General features: G+C 43.4%; 1 protein-coding gene across 9 annotated transcripts in view; it reads left to right on the forward strand.

Annotated features, from left to right (window-relative positions):
- The first annotated feature begins 3,305 nt into the window (after nt 1-3,305).
- The window catches only part of TP53BP1 (tumor protein p53 binding protein 1), a 29,268-nt gene continuing 6,515 nt past the window's right edge, over nt 3,306-26,058 (forward strand). Inside the window, exons 1-20 of one of the 9 annotated variants that reach the window (XR_012630354.1) lie at nt 3,306-3,533; nt 3,608-3,810; nt 4,006-4,076; nt 4,711-4,869; nt 5,119-5,154; nt 5,336-5,417; nt 6,248-6,393; nt 7,630-7,750; nt 8,091-8,182; nt 9,203-9,405; nt 10,440-11,688; nt 16,798-16,917; nt 18,444-18,680; nt 19,208-19,253; nt 20,458-20,550; nt 21,701-22,202; nt 23,188-23,340; nt 24,606-24,898; nt 25,211-25,387; nt 25,631-26,052. Coding sequence is in view for 7 of the 9 variants with exons in the window: in XM_074880086.1 (XP_074736187.1) it covers nt 3,366-3,533; nt 3,608-3,810; nt 4,006-4,076; nt 4,711-4,869; nt 5,119-5,154; nt 5,336-5,417; nt 6,248-6,393; nt 7,630-7,750; nt 8,091-8,182; nt 9,203-9,405; nt 10,440-11,688; nt 16,798-16,917; nt 18,444-18,680; nt 19,208-19,253; nt 20,458-20,550; nt 21,701-22,202; nt 23,188-23,340; nt 24,606-24,898; nt 25,211-25,387; nt 25,631-26,052 (4,573 nt within the window). In the remaining 2 variants the exon portion in view is untranslated. The remainder of the gene's footprint in view (nt 3,534-3,607; nt 3,811-4,005; nt 4,077-4,710; nt 4,870-5,118; nt 5,155-5,335; nt 5,418-6,247; nt 6,394-7,629; nt 7,751-8,090; nt 8,183-9,202; nt 9,406-10,439; nt 11,689-16,797; nt 16,918-18,443; nt 18,681-19,207; nt 19,254-20,457; nt 20,551-21,700; nt 22,203-23,187; nt 23,341-24,605; nt 24,899-25,210; nt 25,388-25,630; nt 26,053-26,058) is intronic. The other 8 variants (XR_012630353.1, XM_074880086.1, XM_074880087.1 and 5 more) reach the window with 8 other exon arrangements.

The raw sequence follows: 26,058 nt of genomic DNA on the forward strand, positions 1-26,058 counted from the left end.
TACACTATAGCCAGTTCCTTTGCCATCTTCTCACTAGATGTAACGCTTAGCTTAGGCCTTGCCAGTGTGGAGTACAAGAATTATTTCACACATCTAACATACACGCATAGTACATGTAAGTATACTGCTTGCTGTTTGCACCTCTTTCTGTGGCAGTTGCGTGACACTGACTTGTGGTTGGTTTGTCAGGCACTGTGACTCCCAATTGCTTTGTTTTACAGCGATGCCACATAGTCCAGCAGCCCCATCCTGGATCTGTGCAGTCAGTTCTTTCCTTCTGTAGAATATTGTTCTTACCTGCATTGTACTTTGTCCATTTTTCAGACCATTTTTAAAAATTTTTCTTCCACTACTTACAGTCTCTCTCAGTTTCAGATTGCTGGTGGGTTTAATCCTTGTACGCCTTAGTTTGTGACCAAGGTGATTAAAGAAAACAGTGAATGAATAGCACATGGATGTTTGGACCCTCACTCAAACATACTTGTTTTGACATAGAACTGATGATTACTTTCTGGGGGTGGATATTCAACAGATTTTTTACTTATCTTGCTGAAATTCCATCACAGCTGTGTTTCCCCTGTTTACTCCTGAGAACCCCATATAGATACTGCTAAAAGTCTTGCTATAGTAAAGTTGTTATTCTGCCACTTCTCTCCATAAGGCCTATTACTCTGACATAAGAAATCAGATGGATGCTGTGTGCCTTGTCTTTACAGATCTGTGCTGGTTGCTAACTCATCTCCTTGTTATCTTCTAGGTACAAACTGGTAATTTGTTTGATGATTTGTTACCAAAGTTTTCAAGAATTTGAAGGGAATTTTGAGAGTGACTGGCACATTTGCCACTTCTAGTCTTCAGATACCTCATTATCCTCCATGAGTTTTGCAAGGTGTCTTTAACACTTCTAAGACAACATTTTTTGGGAATAAGTCTAGACTGAAGTTTTTAAAACATCTGGCTTAGACAAGCATTCTTTAACCTGTTTCAGTCTTGTTTCAAGGCTGAAATCTTGCCCTTTGTCACTGTTTAACTGAGATAGCTCCCATTTTCTGTTAACCTTTTTAGAGAAGAACAGTAAATGCTTCTGCCTTGGCATTAGCCACCCAGTAGTGTTCTCTCAGAGGAGCAGACCAACAATTCTTATGGTTGTTTTCCTACTGCTATGTCTATAGATCATTTTCTTGTTGCTCTTGGTATCTCTGGCCTTTTTAATCTTTGTCCTTGTATGCTTCTGCTATTCTTTTATACTGATCCTTTAAGAAAGCTGATATAGTTCTGATTTCCTTGTTTCCTTTCCTCTGTTTTCTTGTCATACCTGAGGCAAATCACCTTCTCCTTTTACATTTCTTATCCTTTCTTTGCATTAAGATAGTTGGCACTTGTGCCTTCAGTAAAGAAACTGCCATCTCTTTGTCACTCTTTTTGTGCCACAAGATCTTACTTGACAGTTTATTGACATCTGCTCCTCAAAATCCATTCTTTGTTTTTCTGCTCTTATTTTCTTCCCAAAGATACATTATGCATGGCCAGTGTCTGCTTACTTGCTCATACTTCTGGTGTTGTTATAAGCACAATCATTTTATCCTTCTTTTCCCCCAGTTAGTAGTTAACTGTGTTTATTGTAGAAACACCTTCAGATGAAAATCTGGAGTTGGAAGGACTTGGTTTAGGTAGGCATTTCAAGTGCAATAATGAAGAGCATGTATTCTCTAGGAGAAGGTAATAAAGAAGAGGTGCTGGCAGGATATAAGTGTAAAAGAAGATGATAGAAGGAAGGATGTAGTTGTTTCATGTTCTGTCGATGAGAAAAGGAGCTTATTCTTACCCACTGAAGGGGAAGGCAGTAGCCAGCTTGGAATCCCACTGGCAAGTCCAGCAAGGATCACAGTGGCATACCATAACCTTGCTTAAAAAAATGAGGGCTTGTGCTATACGCATGCTTAGAAGACAGCTTTACTTTCTGTTTTGTCAAAAAAAGAGGAATTTTATATTTTATTTAATTTTGAGAGTAAGAATACAGGAAGACCATTTGAAATGCTTTCATTCTGATGGAAGCAGAATTCTGCTTGAAGGGAGCTGAACAAACTGCAAGAGCCCGTTCTAAAATTTCTGAGACACTTGAGGATCATAGACTGCCAACTGTCCCATCACAATCCCAGTCTCCTTTTCAGTTCCCTGGGATACAGTATTTTGTGAACATGAAATCTGGCTTCTCCAGATGGCTACCAAAAGCCTATGAACAACTCCATCTTTCAGAAGAAGGATTTAGTAATTGTAGACCTCATGGTGTTCTTTGGCACTGAGGCAAATTTCAGGCAACATTTGAAGTTGTATGTATTTTTGAAACTAGTATATCAGAAAAAATTGTCAGTAATACAGCTTAATATGTGCTAAAGGAGCATCTTCTGGGAGCTGAACAATCAACCACTAAAGCATCCTTTCTGTCTCGGAACTGTAAATATTTATAGCCTGTTCAGTTCTTAACATGCATGTGCAAACATGGATTTCACATTACACACAGTATTTGTTAACACAAACTTGTATTTGCATTGTTTCACTATGTACAACCTTTTGTCTATAACTTTGCATCATAAGAGTTTCTTCCAGGCCAGGTATTGTTTTTTAAATCTTCCGTGGTTTTAGTTCTACAACAGTTTTTTTCATCTATATGTTTCTCATAATATAACAGCAAGTGTGTAAGATGCGGAAGTGAATAACAACTTGCAAAGGCAGATTTAGTCTATTGAAACTAGTTTTTAGGTGAAAAGTTTAATGCTGAAAGACAACAGTACTGTAACAATTTGTGCCTGAGGCTTCTGCGATAACTGCCGTTAATTAATAGAAACTCAGGGAAATTAATGAGGTTTCACTTTGCTGTGATACCTAAAAGTTCACGTACATGACTGCGGCTGCCCGGGGTGAGCAGCGGTCCGTTCCGTGCCGGAGCTGGCGGTGGTCTGTTCGTTTGAAGAAGAGCCCCCGTCCCGCCGGTCGGACAGCCGCTGCTCTCGAGGCCGCGGGGCGCGCCGGGGGTCACGGGGAGGCCGAGGGGGCGTCTCCCTTCGCTGAAGTAGCGGGGGGCGGGGCAGCTCCAAGGCCGCCGCCGTTACCGCCCCGTGGGCGGCGGTCGCGGTGCCGGCCCCGCCAGGCCCCGCCAGGCCGCCCCGCGGAGCGCGAGACCCGCCAGGGGGCGCCCGGCCCGGCGTCTCCCTGGTAACGGCGGCGCGGGGCGGGTAGGTCGCGCGCCGCCAATCGGCGTGCTGCAAGATGGCGGCGGCGGGAAGCGCGGGGCGGCGCGGCGGCCCGGTGGGGCCGGGCGGCGGGCGGGCGGCGTAGGCCCCCCCCCCCCCATCTCCCCGCCCGCCATGGAGCGCGGCGGCGGCGGCAGCAGCAGCAGCAGCAGCAGCAGCCAGCTGGACCTCGGCTTCTCGCAACAGGGCACGCCCCGCCTGATCGTGGAGGACTCGCAGCCGGAGGGCGCGGGGCGGGCCTGCCTTGGCGCGCCGGCCCGGCGGAGCCCGAGCCCCGTGCTGGTGAGCGCCCGGCGCGGGGGCGGCCCGGCCCGGCCCGACCCGGCCCTGACGTGGCGCCTACGTCTGTCTTGCAGGAGATCGTCTGCAGGAGGGTGCCCGGTGGCGGGGCGGCCCGGGAGCGACCCGCCGGTGGGAGCTCGGCGCGGGGCCGCGGCGCGCCCGGGGGCTGCGGCCGTGCTGGCGGCGCAGAGCCGATGAAGAGCCCGGCCCGTCCGGAGGCCGCGGAGCTGCGGGGCCGCCCCGCCGAGGAGCGGCCGCCGCCCGGCCGGGAGACCAGGTGCGCGGACCGCCGGCTCCGGGGCCGCTGCCCTGTAAAATTGCTGTCGCGGGCCGGGGACAGGCTTAAAACTCGGGCGCGGCTCGGAAGGCTCGGGAGCGCCCGGGCAGGGGCTGCAGCCCCTCGGAGCACGGGGGGGTTCTAAGAGCCCTGCGGGAAACCCCGCAGCCGCGTGAGTAAGTCTCTGTGTTGCAGTGCCCTTGGGAAGGCTGGGGACGGCGCTGAAGGTGATGCCGAGGACTCTGCTGCTTCGCCCTGTGTAGAAGGTAACTTCTCCATTTCAGGTCTCTTGGGGCTGTGAATCTGATCAACCATCTGTGTAGTTTTTCAGTTCAGCTGCCTCACTCGTCTCACTGGGGGTAGTTATGCCGGTAATAATGGGTTAGAAATCGGTGTATTTTTCCGGAAGTTAATCTGTATGCTTTGGTGTTTGAAAAAACAAAATGGTGATTTCATAGCATTGTTAACCAGGATCCTGGAGACAGGAAGTGGCTTAGAAGAGCATGGATGCACCGTGGCCATTAGGAGAGGGAGCCTTTTTATGGCAAAGAACTCCTGGCATAATGGTGGTTGTCATCAAATGACATTCAGGCACAGGCTGTGTATTGTCAGGATTATTTCTTCATCACGGAATCCAAATCTGCTGCAGTACCTGGTGGCGCTGTGTAAGACCTTGCTGATTAACACTGGTTTCTGAGTTAATGGCCACTGTCCCTGTTCTCTTACCGTATTTTTAATTCGTACAGCTGAGATCAGTGTTAGTTTATTCAATAAAGTTTCAGCAATAGCCTGAATACTTTTCTCCTTAGAGGGTGTATCTTTTGTCCCTGTAAAGTGATAGATGGCTCTTTGATGTTATTTTTTTGGGTATGTATGTTAGTTATGGATGTTTGGTGTTAGATACAGGCATGTCGCAGCTGCCTTTTGGAGCTCTAGAGCTCTCACAGAGCCAGGACTTTGAGAGTAACTTCATGCCCGGTGAGGGAGATGCTCGGCATCAGTTTCACCCCGGAGCTGCTGTTCCTTCTTCCAGACTTGTGAAGAACGATACTAAAGATGGTACATGAAAATGATCTTGGATGTCCTTTTGTTGCTCTGTCAATTCTCTCTGGTGTCTTTAAATTGTAGATGTTATGTTTCTTTGACAGGAAATACAGTATTAGTCATTTTCAAAAATGAGTTCACAGCTCATTGGTAGTTGAAAAGAATTTTGCCTTCTCTTTCCTTTGAGCTAGTTCACTTGTTTTCTTGTAGCTGTCCAAGTGCTGTCATTGATTCTTGCACCTCTCTTTTCTCATTTGTTTCCAGAATATTCAGATAATCTGACAGTGAATTCCCTTCCTGGTAAAAAAACTCATTCTGTCCTTTTTTGTTTGGTGGTTGTTATCATTGCTAGCTCAAGATTTATTTTTTTGTTATGTAAAACTTGTCTTAATATTTGTGTAACTTACAGAACTACACTTTCTTCTCTTTCTATATTAATCCAGGTGACCCAAGTAACAAATAGTTTTTTTTTTCTTGCTAGAACTGCATGGGGATAGCACAGAAACTGTCTCCAGCACAGAAGCACATACTGCTTTGGAAAGCCAGGCAGAGAAGTCGGAAAGGTAAAACAGTCCATGTTCTTTGAAGGTCTCTTGCTGACATTCTGGAAGTTGATTTGTGGCTTTTTTACTATATTTTTAGATGTAGGAGGGTTCAGGCTTCAAGGCAAAAGAGAAAAGTGAAGGGAAAGATGAAGTACTGATGCGACCTTTTTGCAGCTGAGGAGAGAGGTGGTGTCGAACTCACACATGAAGATATCAATAGGTTTATTTTTAAGGGAGAGTGCACTAGATAAGAAAATATACTAATAGCTTTCTTAAAAGTTAAATGACTGGAATATAGTAAAAGTAATAATTCAGTTTAAATCACAGAGGTTATTTCAAGATAACTTAGTCACTGCGGCATGGGCTTTGGCCTCACAGGAGAAATCTAGAGGCTAAGTGGTGCTATTCCAGGATGCTTTGGAGTATTTGCTCCTATAAGCTTTATAATTGTTTTTAAATGTGAAACTTCAGTTTGTTGAAAATGTCATGCCAGATAGCTCATCTTGTATTGTCATATTCTGCCACAAAATAATATTAAAAAAGAGGTGAAACAAAATTCCTAGAATCCACGTTGAATAGAAGTCAGAAGAACAATATGCATTCCATTTAAGCATCACTTAGATTGGTAGAAAACTTAAAAAACAATTCTGAAAGTGTAACTTGCCAAGGATCAACATGTTTTGTCAGGAGAGGGAGTTTGGTCTTCCTTTTTATCTTTTCTTTTTTTTTTCCTGTGGTATACACAAATGAGTACCTTTCATCTGTGCTGATAATTTTTCTTTACAGTAGTGCAGTTTTACTTCATACTTTGAATTTCTCAGGTCGGTGACTGTGTCTTGCTTTTCCAGAACTCTGCAGGAAGTAGAAGACCATACTGGGAAACAGATGCCTGTCTGTGACCCCACTAAGACTGAGAAATCCCTTGATTCTGGTCACGAGGAGTTGGATATCTTGTCAACTCAGGAAGAAATGTTTCCTGAGAGTAATGCACCAGGTAACAATAAACAAGCAGAGCCAAAATGTCCTAACCATCATCCCTGCTTGATCTTTTTAGGCATGTAGTGTCTTAGGGTGCAGAGTGCTGTGAGTATTTTTCACGTAATTTCTGCTGAAATTGAGAATGCATTGGAAATGAAAGGCCACAACCTCTTTCACTCTACTGTAGAGCAATGTCTAAATGTCACTCTGTGTTAGAACGATTACACTGGCTTGTTAAATACATTTAATTTCCGTTCTTTCTGTGCCCTTTGAAGAACAAAACCAAAACCACCCCTCTTACCCTCTCCTGAAACTGACAATAATAATGCTCAGCCTTTGTAGTGATGGAATCTAAAGTGTGGATAAGTAGTGTAGGCAAAGGTTGTCGACTTTCTTATGCTGGGTAGCTTTGGCAAAACATTACATCTTACTCCTCTGAGTTGGCCTACCTATCTGGGATAGGACAGGATCCTGCAATCAAAATCTCATACCACAGTTTTGGTCGGTCTTATTTGTCACCTAGGTTAACGTTCCTACCCTGTAAGAGAAGAGATTACCTGAAATAGGATCAGGAGAGAGGTCATCACTGCATGTTTTGCTAGGAGGAGGTCTGTGTCTGGTTTTGGTATCCACAACTGAAAGGCTAATAAAGGAGTAGAAAGGTTCTTAATCTTAATAGTGAAAGGCCTAGAAAGTAAAGTTTTGAAAGGCAACTCTTTCACAGTTTATAAAGCATGAGCTAAATGAAGTCTCACTTTATGCTTTCTCTTTAGTTTTAATTTGTGCACAGTTGTGTCCATACCAGTATGATCTTGTGCGTGAACCCTCTGTATCCGGAAGGTTCAGTAACAGCCTCCTGCTCCCACCGAGTCAGCAGTCAGTGCAAGGTGTCGTCTTGTAAGAACCTTGCCTGTGTTTCCATTCTAGTGCTGGATCAAATGCACTGATATTGGAGCCATTGGGGATATTTCTTTTAAAATTCCCAAGTAGGAAGACTTGTACAGTCTGGCCCGATAAAAATCTATTCTATAGGTACAAACTTACGTTTTTCATCTTGACTATATTATGCTCACATTTCATATACTGAACTTTCATGTGCAGTCCATCTCTAACTCTGCGAAAATCAGCTTGTCCTTGCCTGCCTGAGAAGTAACTGTGCAGTAGTGTGAATATCATTCCTCAGAATTTTCTGATCAACTTGGTTATTGGCCAGATTTATAATCTTATTTCCTTTTGTTCAAAATGGCTGCAGGGAGTGGCTGTCCGAGCACCAGGGTGGAAGAGGGAAGTTCTCTGGCGTGTACCCCTGCTCGCAGCCTGCAACTCCTGCAGCTCTCTGGACAGGGATCCCTTGCACAGGAGAGTCATTCCATGTAAGCAAAAAAAATCCCCAAGCTATTGCAGTAGCTTAATTGCATTAGTGCGTTTCCACTACTGTTTTCTTTATTCAAGGACTTGTGCTTGATTTTAAGCATTCAATGTTTTAATTTTGTGCTATGAGAGGAGCATGGCTTTACTTTGTGATGAAATGAGCTAACGATGTCCATCTGGTCAATGGCTGTTTCTCAAGTCTCTTGATAGTGAACACCTGACACTCTCCTTTTATGAGAAGACTTCTATTGTTACAAGCTGGAGCTACATTTGGGGAGAAGTTAATGCATTTTCTAGTGATGTATGGTTGTCTTTTCCATGTTCCCTTCTCTTGGTCCACAGTGTCTCTTCAGGTGTAGTTACTCCTCCTCCTGTTGCCTTTGGATCCAGTGCTCTTGTCCCCAGCACTCCTACTGAACAGGAGCAAGCAAAAGGTAAAGTTTCCTGCATACCTCTCTGTGGTTGTGTTTCTGTGCTCTGAGGTTTAGTCTGAGCATGCAGTCTTTTCAAAACCTGATAAAATTATATTTAAAGAGTAAAGCAGTATTGAGAATAGTGAAAGAGGTAGGTGAAGGGAGATCTGTATTTGTGACTCAGATGCTGATGGACTGTTGGTATGTCCTGCACAGGTATCATCATCAAATTACCAATGTGGGCTAGCTCCCCTTCACTTGAAAGATGGGAAGTACTTCATATGGGATACAGATTGCTGCTTGCAACTGTCCTCCTTTCTTAGGGACAAGCCATTCTTGCTACAGGCAGATATCTGTATTAAGGATATACTCTTAGGGCAATAGAAAGGACAGAGGAGGACTGCATCATAACAGTTATTTTACCTTAACTTGGATGACTTACACAGTATTTTAAAAAGCTTTCGTATTTTATATTTGCGTATTCTAGAACACCGTGCCAAAAGAGGGATTGTTCTGTATGATACCTTGGTTCTTAAACATTTTCTCTAAGCAACCCTTTGCCATCAGGGATAAGATATCCATCCATTCAGACTTTATACAAAATCACCATTCCTTTCTGTGAGATTCCTGTCACAGAATGTGTAATACTTTTAGAATACATATTTTGTTAGCTGGGGTCTGAATTTGGTACATTTTTAATAAAGATAGCAAAAGGAAAAAAACCCTGATAAATGCTGTTTATAAATTTAGATACTTTTTTCTAACTGTAGAAGTTGTAGACCTGTAGCAAAATAGTTACATGAATTCTTAACAAAACATTTTCTCCCGCCCTTAAATTTAAGTATATGGATGTTCTTGTTGATTTCTTTTTTTTTTCCCCCTCCAAAAAGAATTCACCTGGAGAGAAGACTTTAGACTCACCCATTAAAGTATGAGAATGTTGCATACATCACTGGAGACAAGTCTTTTAATAAAATGTTGGAAACCTTAGGTACAGTGCAAGAATTTGCTAATAATGTATCTTCTGCCCTTTCAAACCAGATGAGCAGGTGGATATATCTGTCCCTGCAGAAGGAAGAGAGCTGGTGCAGAAGCAGAGAGGAGATACGCTGGTGGAGATGGGCATCCTGTGTATCCCACCAGCACCTCTTGTCCTGCCGCAGGCTTCAACTCCAGTGTCCCAGAGTGCCCCAGCCTTCTTCCCTGGATCCTTATCTATACCATCACAGCCAGAGTTCTCTCATGTAAGGATTCATGCAGATATTTATTCTGAGGTTTTTATATATGGCTGTTGCAGAAGATGCATGTTTGAGTCAGCCTCTGTGCTTCTGCGTTGAGCTTCCCTACGAAGCTCGTTCTCAAGAGCTTTCCCGTTCCCACCCGTCACCATTACATGTTGATCATGCTGCCTGACAGTTTATCCCGCAGAGAAAGTGTGGAGCAGCTTAAGAGGACATAGTGAGTTACTGAACGTGGAATTTGTTGTCTTGTAATCTGTGCTAGAAACCTTTTCTGTGGTTTTTTTTTCCTTTCTCTCTTTGAAAGGCTGCTGCTTTCTGATGATGAATTGGGCATCCTGCATCTCAATTGTGTCATAAATTAGGCTTTTATCAGGATAGACCTTAGCATAATTTGTTACAGAGAAGGTGAAACTGTTTTGTGATAAAGCATTTGTACTCACCTACAAGGCTAGAATTCATTTACTCATTTTTCAAGTTGCTTATTGTCTGTTGTTTCCTTTGTGCTTTTTCATTCTGGAAGTTACTACTGTTCAAAGGGTTTTAACAGACAGTTGGTGGCTTTATAGCTTAATATTACAAATTTCATCAACTTAAGGCAGAAAATAAAGGTTGTACTAGAGACTCAGTAGTCGAAGCAGGGCTTCTCCTTAGCTGAAAGTAACTTTCATGCTAATGTGATAGATTTCTCCAGAGAATCTTTCCAGAACCCTTGTTTGTTTGACTAAAAACAGCTACTGATTTGCCATAGTTGACCTGTACTTCATGGTTTGGTAGTGTGAGATGTGTACCAAGGATTGTGTTTGACTTTGCTGCGGAGGTACTAAAAAGTGATGGGTGGTGATAATTTTTCTCAACAAGAATGGGGCAATTATGACTCTTCTAAATGGGGGGCGGGGGGCAGAAGTTGGGCTTTTTTATCTGTAGTTTTGTGCTGATCTTGCTCTGCTCCATAATCTAGTGTAATGTTCTAGGAATAACAGATAAAAAGTGTTACCCAGGATGCCGTGATGCTCCATGTCCCACTCTCTTCATTTTAGGATATCTTTGTTCCAACTCAGAGCCCAGAGAAGAAGCATGAAGAAGAAAAAGCTGCTCCTTTAACCCATTTATGCTTACCAGGAGATCTCTCTGGACCCACAGATGCTTTGTCAAAGATGTCTGCAGGTGACTCCATGTCACAGCCTTCTGAGTCCTGTAAGCTGATGCTTTCTGCAAGTGAATGTAGCCAGCCCACAAATCCGGAGGTCAGCTCAGGCTCTCTGAACATGGGCCAAGATAGCGAAACCACGCAGGTGGGGATGATTTCCGAGTGCGAGGCCTCAGACTCGAAACTCTCTTCTGTGGAGAATGACAATGTAAAACTGAGGCTGGATGCAGGTGATCAAGCCCTTTCTGAAATCTCTGAAAAAGCAAAGAAGGAGGATTTACAGGCTGCAGGAAAGCCTGTAATGCAGTTAGTTAGTGCAGGGGTAGCAGGAGATGTGTCATTAGCCCCTACAGCTCATCGGGAGGTTGAGTGTATTTCTGGAAGTCAGACTGCTGCAGATCAGTCTGGTCTGCCTGAGGTTTTGTCATGCACTCAGGGTAAAGAAGCACAGTCTGAGGATTATCCGTTGGAAGAAACTTCTGAACCTGAAGCAGTTCCTGAGACTCAGTGTGAAGAACAAGAAGAAAAAGTGCAAGTAAAAGAGAAGCAAATAAATGAAGATGGGTCCCGTGTTAATACAACACTTTCTCAGAGGTTTATTCTTGAAAGGGAAGTACAGTGTCATGAAGATATGGAAGTGGAATTTGCTGATGGTTCTTGTAAAAGTAGCAAAAATTTGTCTGATCAGGCTGAAGAATTAGGAAATATTGGACCAGAAAGCCAGAGAAAAGAAACTTCAAAAGATTGTACTTCTGGCACTGGAGTGTCAAAGAGCATGGATAAACTGTCCTTTAAGGCTGCTTTGGAGAACATGCCAAGGCTCAATAAAGTTTTATCTAAGCCTTCTGCAGGAGAGTTACTGGAACAGCACAACAATCTGTTTCCTATGTTAAAGAGTGATGTTCCCTTGGAAGTGGCATTGTGTGCCAAAAAACACCCAGGTTGTTCAGAACTAGGACAGATAATGGTAATAGGAAATAAGCCACCACTTCAAGAGAGAGGGGTTGACATGCTGGTGACTCAACAGGAGAATCGGGTGCCAAAGAATACGGAGGACACTGTTACAACAAGGAGTCTGGAGGGAGAAGAGCGGAGGCAGCCACAGGAGAAGGCAACTGCTAAATCCCCCAGTCCTAGTGGTAAGTGAATTTAGGTTAGTAGTTTGCAGGTGTGTGTTTTGAATGATGTCAAGGACAGCTGTGTACAATCCTCTGTGTTTTCAGGGAGTGCTGACCTTGGATGTGTGATGAACAGTGTCTCAAGAGCAGCACTGCAAGTTACTGTGTTAGTGCATAACATGCCTTTATTTTTTTCCCCTTTGTCACACTACTTCAGGCCAGAATGATAAAGTAGTTCTTGTTCCTAACACTTTCTCACTGTTTTATGGCAGAAACAAAGAGCAACTTTGAAAACTCAAAATGTTGTCACCTTGGCAATGCCCAGGAATTCTTGTAACTTTTTTTTTTTGCCTAGAAACAGCAAGAGTAGTATCCTTGAAAGGAAAAAGGCGTGTGGTAGTCTCTGCTTTCCCTCTTGTAGGTCTCCTTTCCTTTTTTCATTCTCAGATTATTTTAGAGTAGAATGGCTTTTCACTCGTGTGTAAGCTGTGGCTCAGCAGGTGTTGTCATGATGCGTTGAAATCCCTTTAACATGCTCTTCTGTACAAGGAATGTGAGGTGCTGTACCTGGGTTTTGTGGAACTTTTGCCTCTTAGTTGGTTCTGTACTCCTCAAATAGGAAGGTATTAGAAAACAAAGTTTTACTAGAGATTTGTCGAGTTGTACCCATTTTTGAGATTTTAAGTCATCTTTCATTAAACTGCAGGATGAGAGTGGGAGAGAGTTTTCCCCCTCTTATGATGATGGTAGGTGACTTCCAGGCTCCTGAAGTTGGTGATTATGAAAGCTGAGGGTCTGAAAACATTACTTGTCAACAGGTGATGGTTGTCTTTACATCTCCTGAACAGACTGGTATGTTAGTAGAAGTTTATTTAACTCTTCACTGATGTGCTAGGTGGTTTATGCTCTGTCAGTTATCTAAGTCCTTCAGTTAGAGTTCAGTGGAAGATTAATAGAGTTGTGCAGTGCTATTAGAATTAAATGAGATGTCTAGTGGGGAAAGTGATTGTGAACCATCTGCTAGATTCAGATTGACTAGTCTGTGATTTTGATTTGTGGAACCTATAAAGCTGGAGGATAGATAGAATTTCTCTTACCTCTCAAAGGTCATGGTACTGTTGTGTAGCCCTGTAGTCTGTTCTGCAGAGCTTTGTGCAAGTGATAATCTTTTCTAGTTTTCCCTTTTGAGAAATTAGTGTAAGACGCAGTGCTTAAAAAGCATTTCCTAACACTCAGCCTTCTTTTTGTCTTTTACCTACTCAGTTGATAACTGGTCTGAATAACTTTCTGTTCTTTGTCAGTGAGGGATATCTCTCCTATTTTATCTGCCAATTTATGTTTGGGTGTTTTTTCAAGAGCTGTACATTTCTTAAGAACTTTTTCAGAACTTCCCTTGTCAGTCTCACAAATCCAATATTCTTTCTTACTGTTTTCTGAACTGCTTGTTTAATTTTTCCAGTTACGAACTGATCCTTATTGCCATTTTTGGCAGCTTTGGCTGTTTCTTCCTGAAAGCCTTCTGAGCTCGTTCTTAAATGGTTCCCTCCCCTTTTCTTCAGTTCTTGTGACCTTGAACCATGCTGACTTCTGGAACATGTGATCCTGTTTGGGAAGGTCAAAATGGCAGATTTCAAAAGGAGCACGATGAAGAGCTTTCTTCTTTATGTCTGAACAGAAGTAGGTGAGATGACTTTGAAATGCTAGATGGAGATTGGATGTACAGAGATTGAGTGTAATACATGTGTTTTCAATACCAAATTTGCTGACAAGTTTGAGAAAGATGCCATTTAATAGTATGGAACTGGCTGGTGAGAAGAAACGAGAGATACTAAAAGACAGGATGAAGGTAGCATCTTACATTGTAAGATAAGAATGACAGGTGAACTTTGATACCTGTTGGTGTTAGATTACAGTGAGGTGTGGAAAAGAGATGCAGGTCATCAGTTTTGGAGAGACTTCCAGCAAAAGTTAAGAGCAGTTTTCAAGCTAGACTTTGTTATAAGTATCTGTTGACCTATTCTAAAACAAAATAAAACTCAAATTATTTTCAAGGAGTATGGATTGTAGTGGCCACAGCACTTGAACATCACTGACATCTGAGAACAACTTCGGCAGTGGTTACTTCATTTTGAGCTATGTATACATTTAGTCATGTAAAAATTCCTGTGCTTTAGGGCTTCTGGTATTTTCTTTCTTTAGATTTAAAAACTCCACTTTCCCAGTAACTTACTCATATGAATTAATCTGTATTGTTGAGCACTGCTTAATATAACAGCTATCATAGCAATTTAACTGATGTAACTTTTACACCCATTCTTCCAAGTACAGTAGGACCAGTCAGATGTTCGGGTGCTTTTTTGGTTTCACATTCTTTAACATCCCATAACTAGTGACCATCGCTTTCTTTTGGAATGTTAGAGCAAACATCTTTGTTGTTGAGCGTGAGAGTGTTTCAGTTGGCCAGAAATGCAATGATTTTTTTTTTTTAATGTAGTGCATCCTCTGACAGTAGAGTCTTTGTTGGCTTGGGGAACCGGTGCTAAGCAAGTAACATGCTGGAGGCAATGCGGTGGGTTCTTTTCTCAGTCAAGACAGTAGTGTCATCAATTTCAGATTTAAGTTCTTAATTTGTGGTATTTGGATGTGTTTTAGCAACATCTTATCCAAAGCTTGGAGGCTGCCTCTCTAATCATATTTAGGGAAAGCTTTGAATGTTGTTTATAAGAGGTACAATTGAATCATGCTGTATTTTTCAAACTAGGGAAAAAACCAAAATGCTTCAGTGACATATTTTGGAGGCTGCACACCAAATCTGAATCACCAGGGTTTGAGATACTCTGTGGACCAAGAAGAACAGCTTCTTTGTTAGTGTTAGATTATTCTGTTGCCATTTAATGGCTTTTTGTTGTTGTCGGGGTGGGGTTTTTGCAGTCTTTCCCATTCAGTGTCTTGCAATAGGTCATTGTGCCTTTGTGATAACTCTGAACTGAAGACTGAAAGTGATGGTTTCTGTGAATTGAGATACTACAACAGTCAGAACAGTTATACTGCATCAGTCTGGCTTGGTATACAAGTTCCCCCAGTACTGAATACGAGATGCATATGGATGAATATAGGACAAAAATGCAGTGGGGAGATACAAGAAGTCTTTCACCATCAAAAGTATGATGTAGGAGCATGCTGAGTCTGACGTAATGTCTTTTTTTTTGATATCTTGGATAGTTGTTGTTTTCTCCCCCACCATGGAATTTCTGTGTGTGGTTTGTTGTGGGTTTTTTTTTTTTTTAACCTCTGTAAACTTTTAGACTTCAAAGCTTCCTGCAGTAGGAAGTTTGACAGCTTAAATTACGTACTGGGTAAAAAACTAGCTTTATTTCACCAGGTGTTAGTTTCATTTGATGCCCCCTAATTCTGAAGACTTTAAAATCTGAGAATTTAAATTTTATGTAGAAACTTGCACATGGCAAGAATGAAGGAATTTTATATTAGTATCAGAAAATCTATTTCCTTTCCCTGTTAGGCAAGTACAAAGACTGCAGGAGCTCAAATGTTATTTAACATGAAGTTGAATGATGAAGTTTTAGATACAGTATTCTTAATTTCCTTTAACTAAAGGAAGAAAAGCTTTATTCTATAAAAAGTAATGCTTTGAGGGGATCTGGTCAAAATACAGGTCAGGAAGTTCAGAGGTGTTCTGATGCCATTGCATTTTGTGATCTCAAATTAACTTTTCTGTGAACAAGTCCAAGGCATTTGGTATGATGGGTCTGCATGTTTCTTAAGACAGTTTGACATAGTTAAGAGAACAGTACTGGTCTTTGAAATTAAGAACAGTATAGATTTTATTAAAGTGATATGTTTGGCAGTACACTGCTGAAATGATGATAAAGATAAGTAGCTGTAGTTATGTAACAAGGTAGGTTTAATGGCCTTTCACAGAGTTCACAATCCAAAACTTCTCTTTTAAGAGAGTGCGAACAAAATTGCATTTAACTTAAGGTAACATCTCCCTTGTTATATTGTACTTGAAATGTTTTTTCTTAGATAAATCTAAATGCAACTTAAACGCATCACACTTGGCTGGATTTATTTTCAAAAGTGAACAATAAGCCACTCTTTGGAGTGGATAGGAAGGATAGTGACAAAGATGTTGAAAACCTATTTTGACCTCAGTGAGGGAGGAAAGGCTTATTCCATTAGTTTTGTTAAATATGGAAATTTGGAAAGAATGCAGCTTGCAGATTATTGGTATGTGAAGTTGAAGGTTTGCAAATAAATGGCATGGGGTGAGGCAAAAGGAGGGAGCATTTTTCTAGGTTCTTAATGTATTTTATCTGTTAAATCCTGCAAGATCCCCATAAGGTAAATCCACCAAGGCATGGTTTTCCTGGTGGGATAGGCTGCCTCAGCCCATAGACCCTGCAGACCCTCTGTGCTGCAGGCTGCCCGAGAAGGCGTAGAAGTACTGGAGAGGACAGGAGGATGGGATCAGCCCTTCTGTTGGCAGCTTGCAGCTGGTTATGAAAATGCAGTATCTCTTATTTCTCTTAAAGCTCACTTTCCAGGCAAGTTTCTGCTGTCATTGTCTAACCCTTAATTGACTGCTGCTAATTGTTTGGGCTCAGAGGTGGCTGTCTGTCTGACGTGTACCGCTGACCTTTTATGCAAGGCTGTTTGATGATAAAACATCATTCTGTTTAAGTTTCAGGTTGTTAATTCAGGCAACAGATAGCTCTGCCAATCGCCTTCTGTCCTAACATTCATTTCTGTTTCTGGCCTCATCTCCCTTTTCTGTGGAAAATCCTGAGTATTTCTGAAGCAGAGCTGCGTTCTGTAAAAGTCCTATTCATGTCAGGATATTTAGTCTCACTTTTATCTAGCACCTGGGGACACCTGCATCAAGTTGACCACAGCCCAGATTTTTCCCAAGAGAGATTGTCCACACGACTTGTGAGGAAGATCAGTTAAAGCAGCTGTCCTGAAACCAGTAGCTCTTCAGGGGGGTTTTGTACAGAACAGTACTAGGGTGATGCTTTTCCCCATTTCCACAGCATAGTGAACCTGTGCTTTTCGTATCTGAAGCAAAGCAGTCCCCTGAAATTACTGATCCTGGCGCTTTTTCTCTTTTAGGAACCCCGTTTCATTTTACTTTGCCGAAGGAGGGTGATGTCATTCAGCCCTTGACCAGCATAACGCCACCTCTTATTGGCCAGTTTAAAATGGGACCCAGAAGACACAGCACACCAATTGGTGAGTTCGACCCACACGGCTCTGTTCTGCAGTGGAAGCCTGTTGGGAAGCTTTTGATTATTGATGGGGTAACTCGAAGCTACCTTGGCAGAAAACTCTGCAGTTATACGGGGAGGGTTCGTGCCTTTTCCACACATTCCTTGTTAGGTTCTCTCCTCAATCTCTAGCCAAGGTGTTTGATCCCTGAGCGTGGGGTGGTAGGGAACTTGTCTTCCTTGTACTCACTGCATTCCCACATACAACTCCATTAAAGAATGCGGAAGACCCCTCTGAGTAGTGAAAGAGCTTAGACTAAGAGAAGATTGTTCCTAGTATTCATCATCTTTTAGTAGGACTTTCTCTGCTAGGTTCACAAAATGCCCTGCATATGCTGGATGAAAGGAAGCAGGGTCCTGGTTTGAGCCCAGAAGGCAACTGAGCACTGGGCAGCCACTCTCACCCCTTCCTCCTCAGTAATAGGATGGAGCAAATAAAGCAAAAAGCTCAGGAATCGAGATAAGGACAGGGAGGGCTGACTCACCCATTACAGGCAAAAGACAGACTCGTTAGGGGAATTAAAACCCATCAATTTAATTCAAACACTGACAACAACACTTAACAGAGTAGGACAGTGAGAAGTGTTACCACATCTTAAAAACACTTTCCCCCACCCCTCCCTTTTTCCTGGGCTCAGCTTTGCTCCCAATCCCTCTAGCTCTTCCCCCCACCCCCAGGTAGCACAGGGGGCAGGGAACGGGGGTTCTGCTGCTTCCTCCTCGAGGCGGGGGCAAGGGGAGAAACTCCACACATTATTCCTTTGCTCCACATGACGCCCCTCTCACAGGAGACAGTCCTCCACAAACCTTCTCTGTCATGAGTACAGCAGCGGGGGCTGCTTCTCCCCTCAGAGTCCTGGCCTCCTTCGGGTGCAGTCACCTCCCCTGGCGTGGGCCCTCCCCAGGCCGCAGGTCAGCCTCTGCTCCTCCGGTGACTCCCACGGGTGCAGGGGGGGCCCTGCCATCTCACCACGGGGGACAGGGAGGCTGTGCTCCAGCACCTCCCCCCCTTCCTCGACCTTCCTTCCACTGACTCGGGGTTTGCAGAAGTGTCATAACCCCACCTCACAACCCCAGCTCTTCCTCCCAGGTTCCCGTTGTTAAATACGTTATCGCAGAGGCGCAGCCGCCGTCGCTCGTTGGCTCGGTGCTGGCCAGAGGCAGGTCCGACTTGGAGCCGGGGGAGCTTTGAGAAGCTTCTCACAGGGGCCACCACTGTAGACCCCCCCGCCGCCGCGCACACACACCCCCAGCACAAGTATGTATTTCTGCTTGGGTAGTAGTAAAGTGTTCTTTGCAAGCTAGGAATGATACCTGTGCTATAGAATTTTCATGCTTCAGAACCCTAGATAGAAATTTCTGCTACTGCACTATTGCAAATGAGGTGTGCAGTGAAGCATCTTCAAAACAGTACTGGAACCTGAACCCCAGCAGTGTGAATGACAGTAGCTACTTTCTGTTTTATTTTTGTTTTTGTTTCCCTATTTTCAGTGGATGATAGTTGCCCAGACAGCACTATAGTGACTAGTGATGTTACAGCAGAGGGCACAATGGGCACCAACAACGTCACCATGGAAAGTGCAGTGGTATCAGCAGATGTGTCAGACGTGTGTGAGAAAGGAGATTCTCATGTGGTTCCTGAGGCTGATGCAAAACTCTCTCTGCGAATGAACCTTGTTACCCCCGTGAATGACGGGAGCGAGGAGTCCCTGCCGTTCAGCTTGGAAAGTAAGACAATGAAACCTCGAAACATACGGGTCCTACTAGATCTCAGCCCTAACACAGAACCTCTTTGTGGCATTCCCTGCGACAGTCTCTGTAATTTTTCTCACTTTTCTTTTTGGGCAGTGTCACTTAAATTTGTTTCTCTGTTTCTGCAATGCTCTAAGCAAGGATGGAGTGAGAGGAGAGGCCTCTGTTCTGAGGAAAGGTATTTCCAACAGACTAAAAATTGTGATGTATAGTGGCAACATCACAGGACAGGAACTGGATTTGATTATATTGGGAGGGAAAAGATATTAAAGGCATAATCTGCACAAAAAAGTTTGACAACATTTTAACCAGAACAATGACATTCAGTCTAATAGTCTAAAACTTGTAGGAACTTTGTGGTGAGAAGTTGTGCATGGAGGTCTGGGCACCCTTTGTCCAGCGTTACTCAGCCTCTCTCTTCCATGAGAGGCGGGGGCTGGGAACAGGCAGGAGGGTCTGTTCAGGTGACGCCGAAATCACGGTTCCCTTCCTTCTTGTTTCAGAGCCTACAGCCAGTGACAGGAAAGATGGATCCACTGCTGCTGCCAGGTAACGGTTTGTTGCTGCACAGAGTTAATATGAAGGTCTGGGTAGATCCTTTTTCCACTTGTTACCAGCAGCAAAAAAAAAAAAAAGCCTTAAAAATGAGACACAGAAGGAGGGAACCGTTTTAGCAGTAGACATTAACTCTTCAGCTCTCGCAGCAGGTTTTAAGTACATAGGCAAGGTGGGTGCCCCACCTGCTCTTCCACTGTAGGCTTTGTGCTTCCTACTAATGTCAGCATTTTGCCTCCTTCTGATTGTAGTCAAAGCAGAAATTCATGTCTTGTGCAGTCTGGAATGCAGGTCTGCCCTATCCACCTCTAAAATTCCAAACATGGTTTTATGCTTTCCTATTGTGCAATTCTCTGCAAAGAATCTCTGAGGAGTTCTGAAAGAGAGTTCTCTTTTTGGTGTGAAGCTAGAAACATAACCAGGTCATCAGTGTACTGAAATCACAGTTTAATGGGTTGACCAAAGCATAAGTTACTCCCTTTGGTCTCTTGATCTGTATGTATCTATCTTATCTCACATTTAATGCCTAGCATTGCTTAATTTTAGTTTGGTGAGTACAGTCGGTAAGTACTGATAAGAATCTGAGTCAGAAGATAGTGACCGATAGTCATCTGAGTGAAGTAAAATGGTTTGAAGCAGTGAGAAAACTTTGAAATGAACTCAGTATCTCTTGTCACAGGATTGCATGCTGGATGGTGATCATGCCTCAGTGCTGAAGATGAGTGGCAGTCATTCCTCACTGATTGAGGATGGGTTGCCTTTGTTAGGTAGAGGTTGAACTTGACCTCTCAGGGTCTGCTTTATAACTGTCATTCCCAATATTTTTGGGGTGTCATGAAAATCCTAAGAAGTAAGCGATAAAGGGTCTAACTGTGTCCCCTGATGGTACCAGAGGTAGTAGATGGTGAAACTCCTGATGGCGCTGCAGTTTTCCACACTAAGTTTTCTGGAATTGTTGTGTTGCTCTTGCCTGTTAGGGCATCTGCAGAAACGACAGAAATGCTTATGCAATTGCAGCTTTTTTCTTGACCTTTGAGACTGACCATCTCACTTGTTCTGTGGCTGTATAGGTCAACAAGCTCGATACCAGTTGTTGCTTCCCCAAGGGGCTAGAGAACTCTTGTTTTGCTGTCTAAGGGATTTTCTCACTCCCTGATGCTATTTTGTTTGTTTGTTTGTTTTAAATCTGCACTGCTAGCTCCCAGAAAGCATCATCTGTGTTTAGTCGTGTCTGTGAAGTTCGTCGAGAGGATGAGGCCAGAGGTCATGGTCTTTCCACTTCTCCGTTTAGGTAACTCCTCACAGTCTTTGCCTGCCAGTCCTGGTTGGATTTATATGCACATGTGCATTTTCTACATCAAAGAAATTGCACTAAGTCATTGTCTTTGGGTGACTTAGAAGGTTGGGGACAACAGGGTAAGTATAATAAATACTGTACATTTGTATCTCACATGGTGATCAGACTTACCTTTTTGACTGAGCAACGATGTGATTCCAGCTGTCTAATATGCTTTGGTAAAATCTGGGGCTTGAGAGAACTAAGATCTTACTTACAGCTGTTTTAATACCTTTTCTTTCTCCTTCTTCCAAGATCTTCTGACCTGTTGTGTTTGTTATTGTTTCTGCTATTGTCTCCCTTCCAAGTCCATCAGTTTTTGCTGTGTCTGGTTGCTTTGAAAAGAGGACTGTACTACTGCATATGTAGTGGTGATCAGGGTGCTGGCTGGAGGACCAAGTGTAGAAAACTGCTGCTTCAGTGTTTTCCATTCTGTCTTTTGATGGGGAAGTGAGATCTTGGTCTATGGAGAAAGAGTAACCTATATTTCAGGAGCACTGTACAGTTACACTAAAGACTGTAATGAATAGGGAGTTCCAGTGCTGGGTGATGTACAGACAGAGCGGAAAATGGTCACTCTGCAAAGTCCTCAAGTACATGAGGGAACCCAAATGTATGCTCCTAGTAAGGCTCAGTGTACAGTCCCATATAGTCCCTGATAACACTTTTGACAGGGCAGACAAATTCTAATGAAAACAAGAGACAGTATTTGTGTTTGTGCTCCTGCTTGTCCTCACTAGGTGTGGTTACCAGTTCCAAGGCAGTGAAGTGCTGAAGCAGCCTGTAGCAGCTCAGGAGGGCAAGACTTCCAGAAGCACATTGCATAGTTGGTGCCTGACATGCAGAGTGTAGATTGCTTTATTAGTGTTTGGAAAAGCACCTGGTTCTCTACAGGTGTCAGCCATTCTTCTTGCTACTGTGTGAATAGCTTCTGATGGTGAAAGGTTACTTTATAATTTGAGACTCACTGAGTTCTGTGCAATCTTAAGAAGTAATTGAATGACTGCCAGGGTTGTGTTTCATAGTGCTTTCACTTGAGTGGCAGCATATTGGTTGTCTTGCTTTTTTAATCAGTAATTTTGATCTGTATATAACTGGTTTGCAGGGGGAATCTGTTCAGTTTTCCTGGCACGCAAGAAGATGCTGAATTACATAAAAATCCAGGTGATTGGCAGTACCAGCAACACAAGGCAGATGGCAGTGGTGGACAGGTCCCAATTCCTCAGAGGATGCCGCAGGGCTGCCCTCAGCAGCCTCCTGGTGCAGAGGATGGGGAGTCTGTGGAGACTGGTATTGTAAGCACTCAGACAGAAGAAGGGAGGAAAATGCAGGAGAAATCAAGTAAGGCTGATAAAATTGATGAAAGCCGAGAGAGGCGGGCAAACACCAAGAATAAAGGGACTCAGACTACAGCAGACTGTCTTTTTACCCCAACAACTGTTACAACAGCAACACAGACGTCAGAAGAAATCTGTAGGCAGGTGGAAGTGGGAACCAGTATGTCTGGGCAAAGACCTGGGCGGCAAGATGCAAATGTCCAAACCGAGGAGAGTGAAGAAAAGCTTGTGAACGCCTCTGGAGAGGACACAGACTCTCTGCACAGTCAGGTGGGATGAAGGCTGCCTGTATTTAATTTTACTGCTTTAGAACAGTAAAGTGTCTCTTCAGCCAGTAAATTCACTGACAGTAGGTTCTCTGTTGAAAAAAGCCAAAAGACCACTTTAAACTGTTAATGTCACAAACTTTCCTGTATCAACTGTACACAACTGCTGAGGTAGTAATACTCACTAGGCAGCATAAGTTTGGGAAGTCAATGTCTCCATATTTATTTTCTAGAAAAATACCACAAGTTTGGTTGGTTTGTTTGGGGATTTGGGGAGGGGTTTGTGTCCAGATGTAGTTAACACAGTAAAAAAAATTTCACTGTTTGTTGGATGGAAATGAGTTGCATGAAATTTTGAATAAAGGGTTTGATGCCTTCTGTTTTGCACCAGCCAGCTTCTGACAGCTTGTTCTGCCACTCCGTCCAATGTCAGTGGATAAACACATGAGGGGAGAGCTCCTTCAGAGAAACATTCTAACAAGATAAATAACTTCGAATTAGTATTTCAGGAAGTATTGCAGACTCAAGAAGAATCACTGCTTTGCAGATACAGCTTCTATATTTTCTTGTGAAGACAAAAACTAGAAAAATTGTTTTTTCTAAACTTGAGTTAAGAATAGCATGTCCTCTGGGAAATAGGAGAGTAACAGGGCCATAAATATGCAGTGCAACACTAATGTGATATGTCTGAGAGTTCACTGAACAAAAGAGTATCAGAAGCCATGCTAAGCAAGTTTGCTGTTTCCTTCTTGAACTGCTACAATTTCACTTCCTCTACCCATCAGCAAGGCAACAAAATGTGTTCAGTTCTCCCTTGTTTAGTGTCTCTTGTGTTGTTGCATCTAATTTGTAACAAGATGCTGAAAGGTTCCCTGCCCAAGTACTTGAACGTGGTATGAAGAAACTGTACTGCAGAGATAGCTCTACCCAGAAATTATTTGCTTTTCATTGTGGTCTGTTTTGTTTTTAATTTGTCCTGTTTATTTCAGGGAGAGGAGGAGTTTAACCTCCTTCACCCACCCAAAGGCCAAGTTCAGCATCGCCACACGCGAACTATTAGAGAAGTGCGCACTGTAGTTACGCGTGTTATAACAGATGTCTACTACATAAATGGTGCAGAGGTGGAACGAAAGGTCGTTGAGGTAAGTTCCTGTTTTCAGGGCCAAACGTAATGAGATGTTTGCTGTAAAATAAAGTAAATTAAAATGAGAATGTGTTGTGGCTGCAGAAAAGATGTTGAGTGAACAAGTCAGCGTGCTGTGATGACAAATGTTTCTTCGTGAGCGACCGTGCAGAGCGTTCGGTGTGTGGTGAAAGCTGTCTATTTGTTGCTGGTGTACTTTGTTCCTGTTACTGTATTCTGAAGGCACTGACCTTTTTTCTTCCCAAAGAACTGAACAAAAGACTCTGCTGTGTACATCCAACTGCTTTAAAATTCTTGGGTGTCTGTCAGAATAGAGAGATTTCAGAATGGGCAGAAATTCTATTAGTAAGCAAAGATCACTGCTGCCTGTAAAATTGAATGATGTAAGGTAGTTTAGCCTGTTTTGCAGCTCAGCGTCACTTTTAACCACACTCTTTTGAGTCCTGTGGACCAGATTCCATAAGAGAACTACAAAAAGCAACTTAAAACCAAAAAATAAGCAAGCCTATTGTTAGTACACTTGTGTTGGTGTATGTACGTTAATTAATCAGAAAATCTTTAGGGAATCTCAAAAGATAGCTGACAAATGCTGGTTTGATGTGCACAGCATCAGCCTACTAGCAATAAAACGTTACTGCTGTTCTGCTGCAAAGGTGAACAACATGAGAGTCTTGTGCTGTGTTGTTACAGTGAGTAATGACCCAAAAGGATAAATTAGTTCAGTGCAAACCTTATACTTTCACACCTGATACTGCCCATGAACTTGCTTATAGTAACATTAAAATAATTAAGTTTCCTGAAATGTGCTTACGTAGGTTGTGTAATCACAATCACATAACCATTTCCAGTTTATCTACCAACACTGGCTATCGCTATTTTGTAGTTACATATTTTTATATCCATAAAACTTTAATGGCCTCAAATGACCAGCTGTCTGAAACTAATCTTGGGTTATTAGTAACCAAGGCTGCTAGTGTCTCATGTATTTGTTGCACTCTCAAAGGATGGGAATTGTTCAAAGCCAGACTGTCCTGTTGACTGATTTCTTAATGTGACTTCTTTGTACAGAACAGCAACAGCCCTGTGCCGAGACACACTGTCTGCCATTGATCAGTCCAGACTCAAATCTGCACGGCTGTCTTCAGCGTCACAAGTGTGGCCTCACCTGATTGTAGAGCTTCCATCCAGCAAGTGCGTCACCTTTGATGAACTTTGATGAACCTCTTTTTTTTTTTTCTTCTTCTACCCCCCTCCCCCCTTAAGGAAACTGAGGAGCCTGTAGTGGAGTGCCAGGAGTGTGAGACTGACACATCCTCCTCCAGAACTGCAGTGGGCTCATCGCTGACCTCAGGGGACCTTGGTGATGTCAGCTCCTTCTCCTCCAAGGCCTCAAGCCTTCACCGTACATCCAGTGGAGCAAGCAGTGGTCACTCTGCCACACACAGCAGCAGCAGCAGCTCAGGGCGAGGAACTGGAGCTGTCAAAGGGAAAGTGTGTGGGACAGAAACTGGAGAGTTTGCTTTACCCATTGGCAGAGGCGTCTTAGGAAAATTAAGGTATGTGCAGAACCCTGGGAAAGGAAGAACAGATACTTTACAGAAGTGAACAGCTGCCTTGGGTGGAGTGTGAAGCAGGGTAAACCCTAAAGCAAGAATTTTCTGGGAAGAATCTGGCTTGATGAACAGAAATAAGGAGATAGTCTTTGCTTTCACATCTGTTCTTCCTAAAGGAGTCGTTTGTTTCCTTGTGAGGCATTGCTTTGACTAAGCTCTTGCCAGTTTAGCAGTGATGAGGCAAACTTCTTGACCAGTTGTGAGATCACAGAGAAAATGTGGGGAGCCTCATGAGCTGGCTTCTCTTTTCTCCAGCCCTAGGAAAGGAGCTGGTCAGCCAGCATCTCCACTCCGAGTTAGCCAGGCAGGAGCACTGCCTTGTGAGGAAGAGGAGGACTCTATGCCTGGCACTCGTCAGGGTGGCAGAGCACCTGTGACACCTCGTGGGCGAGGAAGAAGAGGCCGCCCACCATCTCGAACAACAGGAACAAGGTACCCTGGAAAAAGGAGACCGTAACTTTAATTTATTGCCAAGGAAGAGGATGGGGAGCTGCTGTCTTAATGTGACAGAGAAAGAGGAGTACTGAATGTTTCGGGAGCTAGTTTTTGGTGATAGCATGCAGCAGCTGCAGGCGTCTCGCCCAAGTACTCTTTGTTTAGTAACTGTTTTTCCTGATCCTTCTGGGACTGCTTTCCTCTTCTTTCCTTCTGGGACTGCTTTTCTCTTTTCCACAGAGATTTAGCTGGACTGCCAGGAGTGGAGGATCTCTCAACTACAGCATCACCTGAGGAGAAGTCATTTACTCGTTCAGTTCGCCTACCAGATGGAGGGGAGAAATCTGATGCTTCTGGCTTCTGTGCCTTACGTCGAAGTGACTCTCCAGAAATCCCATTACAAGTGGTGACTGGTCCTTCAGACTGTGCAGACTCGTCCTCTGGGAGCAGCTTTGTAGGCCTCAGGGTTGTAGCAAAGTGGTCCTCAAATGGGTACTTCTATTCTGGGATGATTACCCAGGATGTTGGGGCAGGAAAGTACAAGCTGCTCTTTGATGACGGATATGAATGTGATGTGCTCGGGAAAGATATTTTACTCTGTGATCCCATCCCCCTGGAGACTGAGGTGACTGCGCTCTCAGAGGACGAGTACTTCAGCGCTGGTGAGA

This window comes from Strix uralensis, chromosome 11 (assembly GCF_047716275.1).
Source record: "Strix uralensis isolate ZFMK-TIS-50842 chromosome 11, bStrUra1, whole genome shotgun sequence".
NCBI classification, from domain to species: Eukaryota; Metazoa; Chordata; class Aves; order Strigiformes; family Strigidae; genus Strix; species Strix uralensis.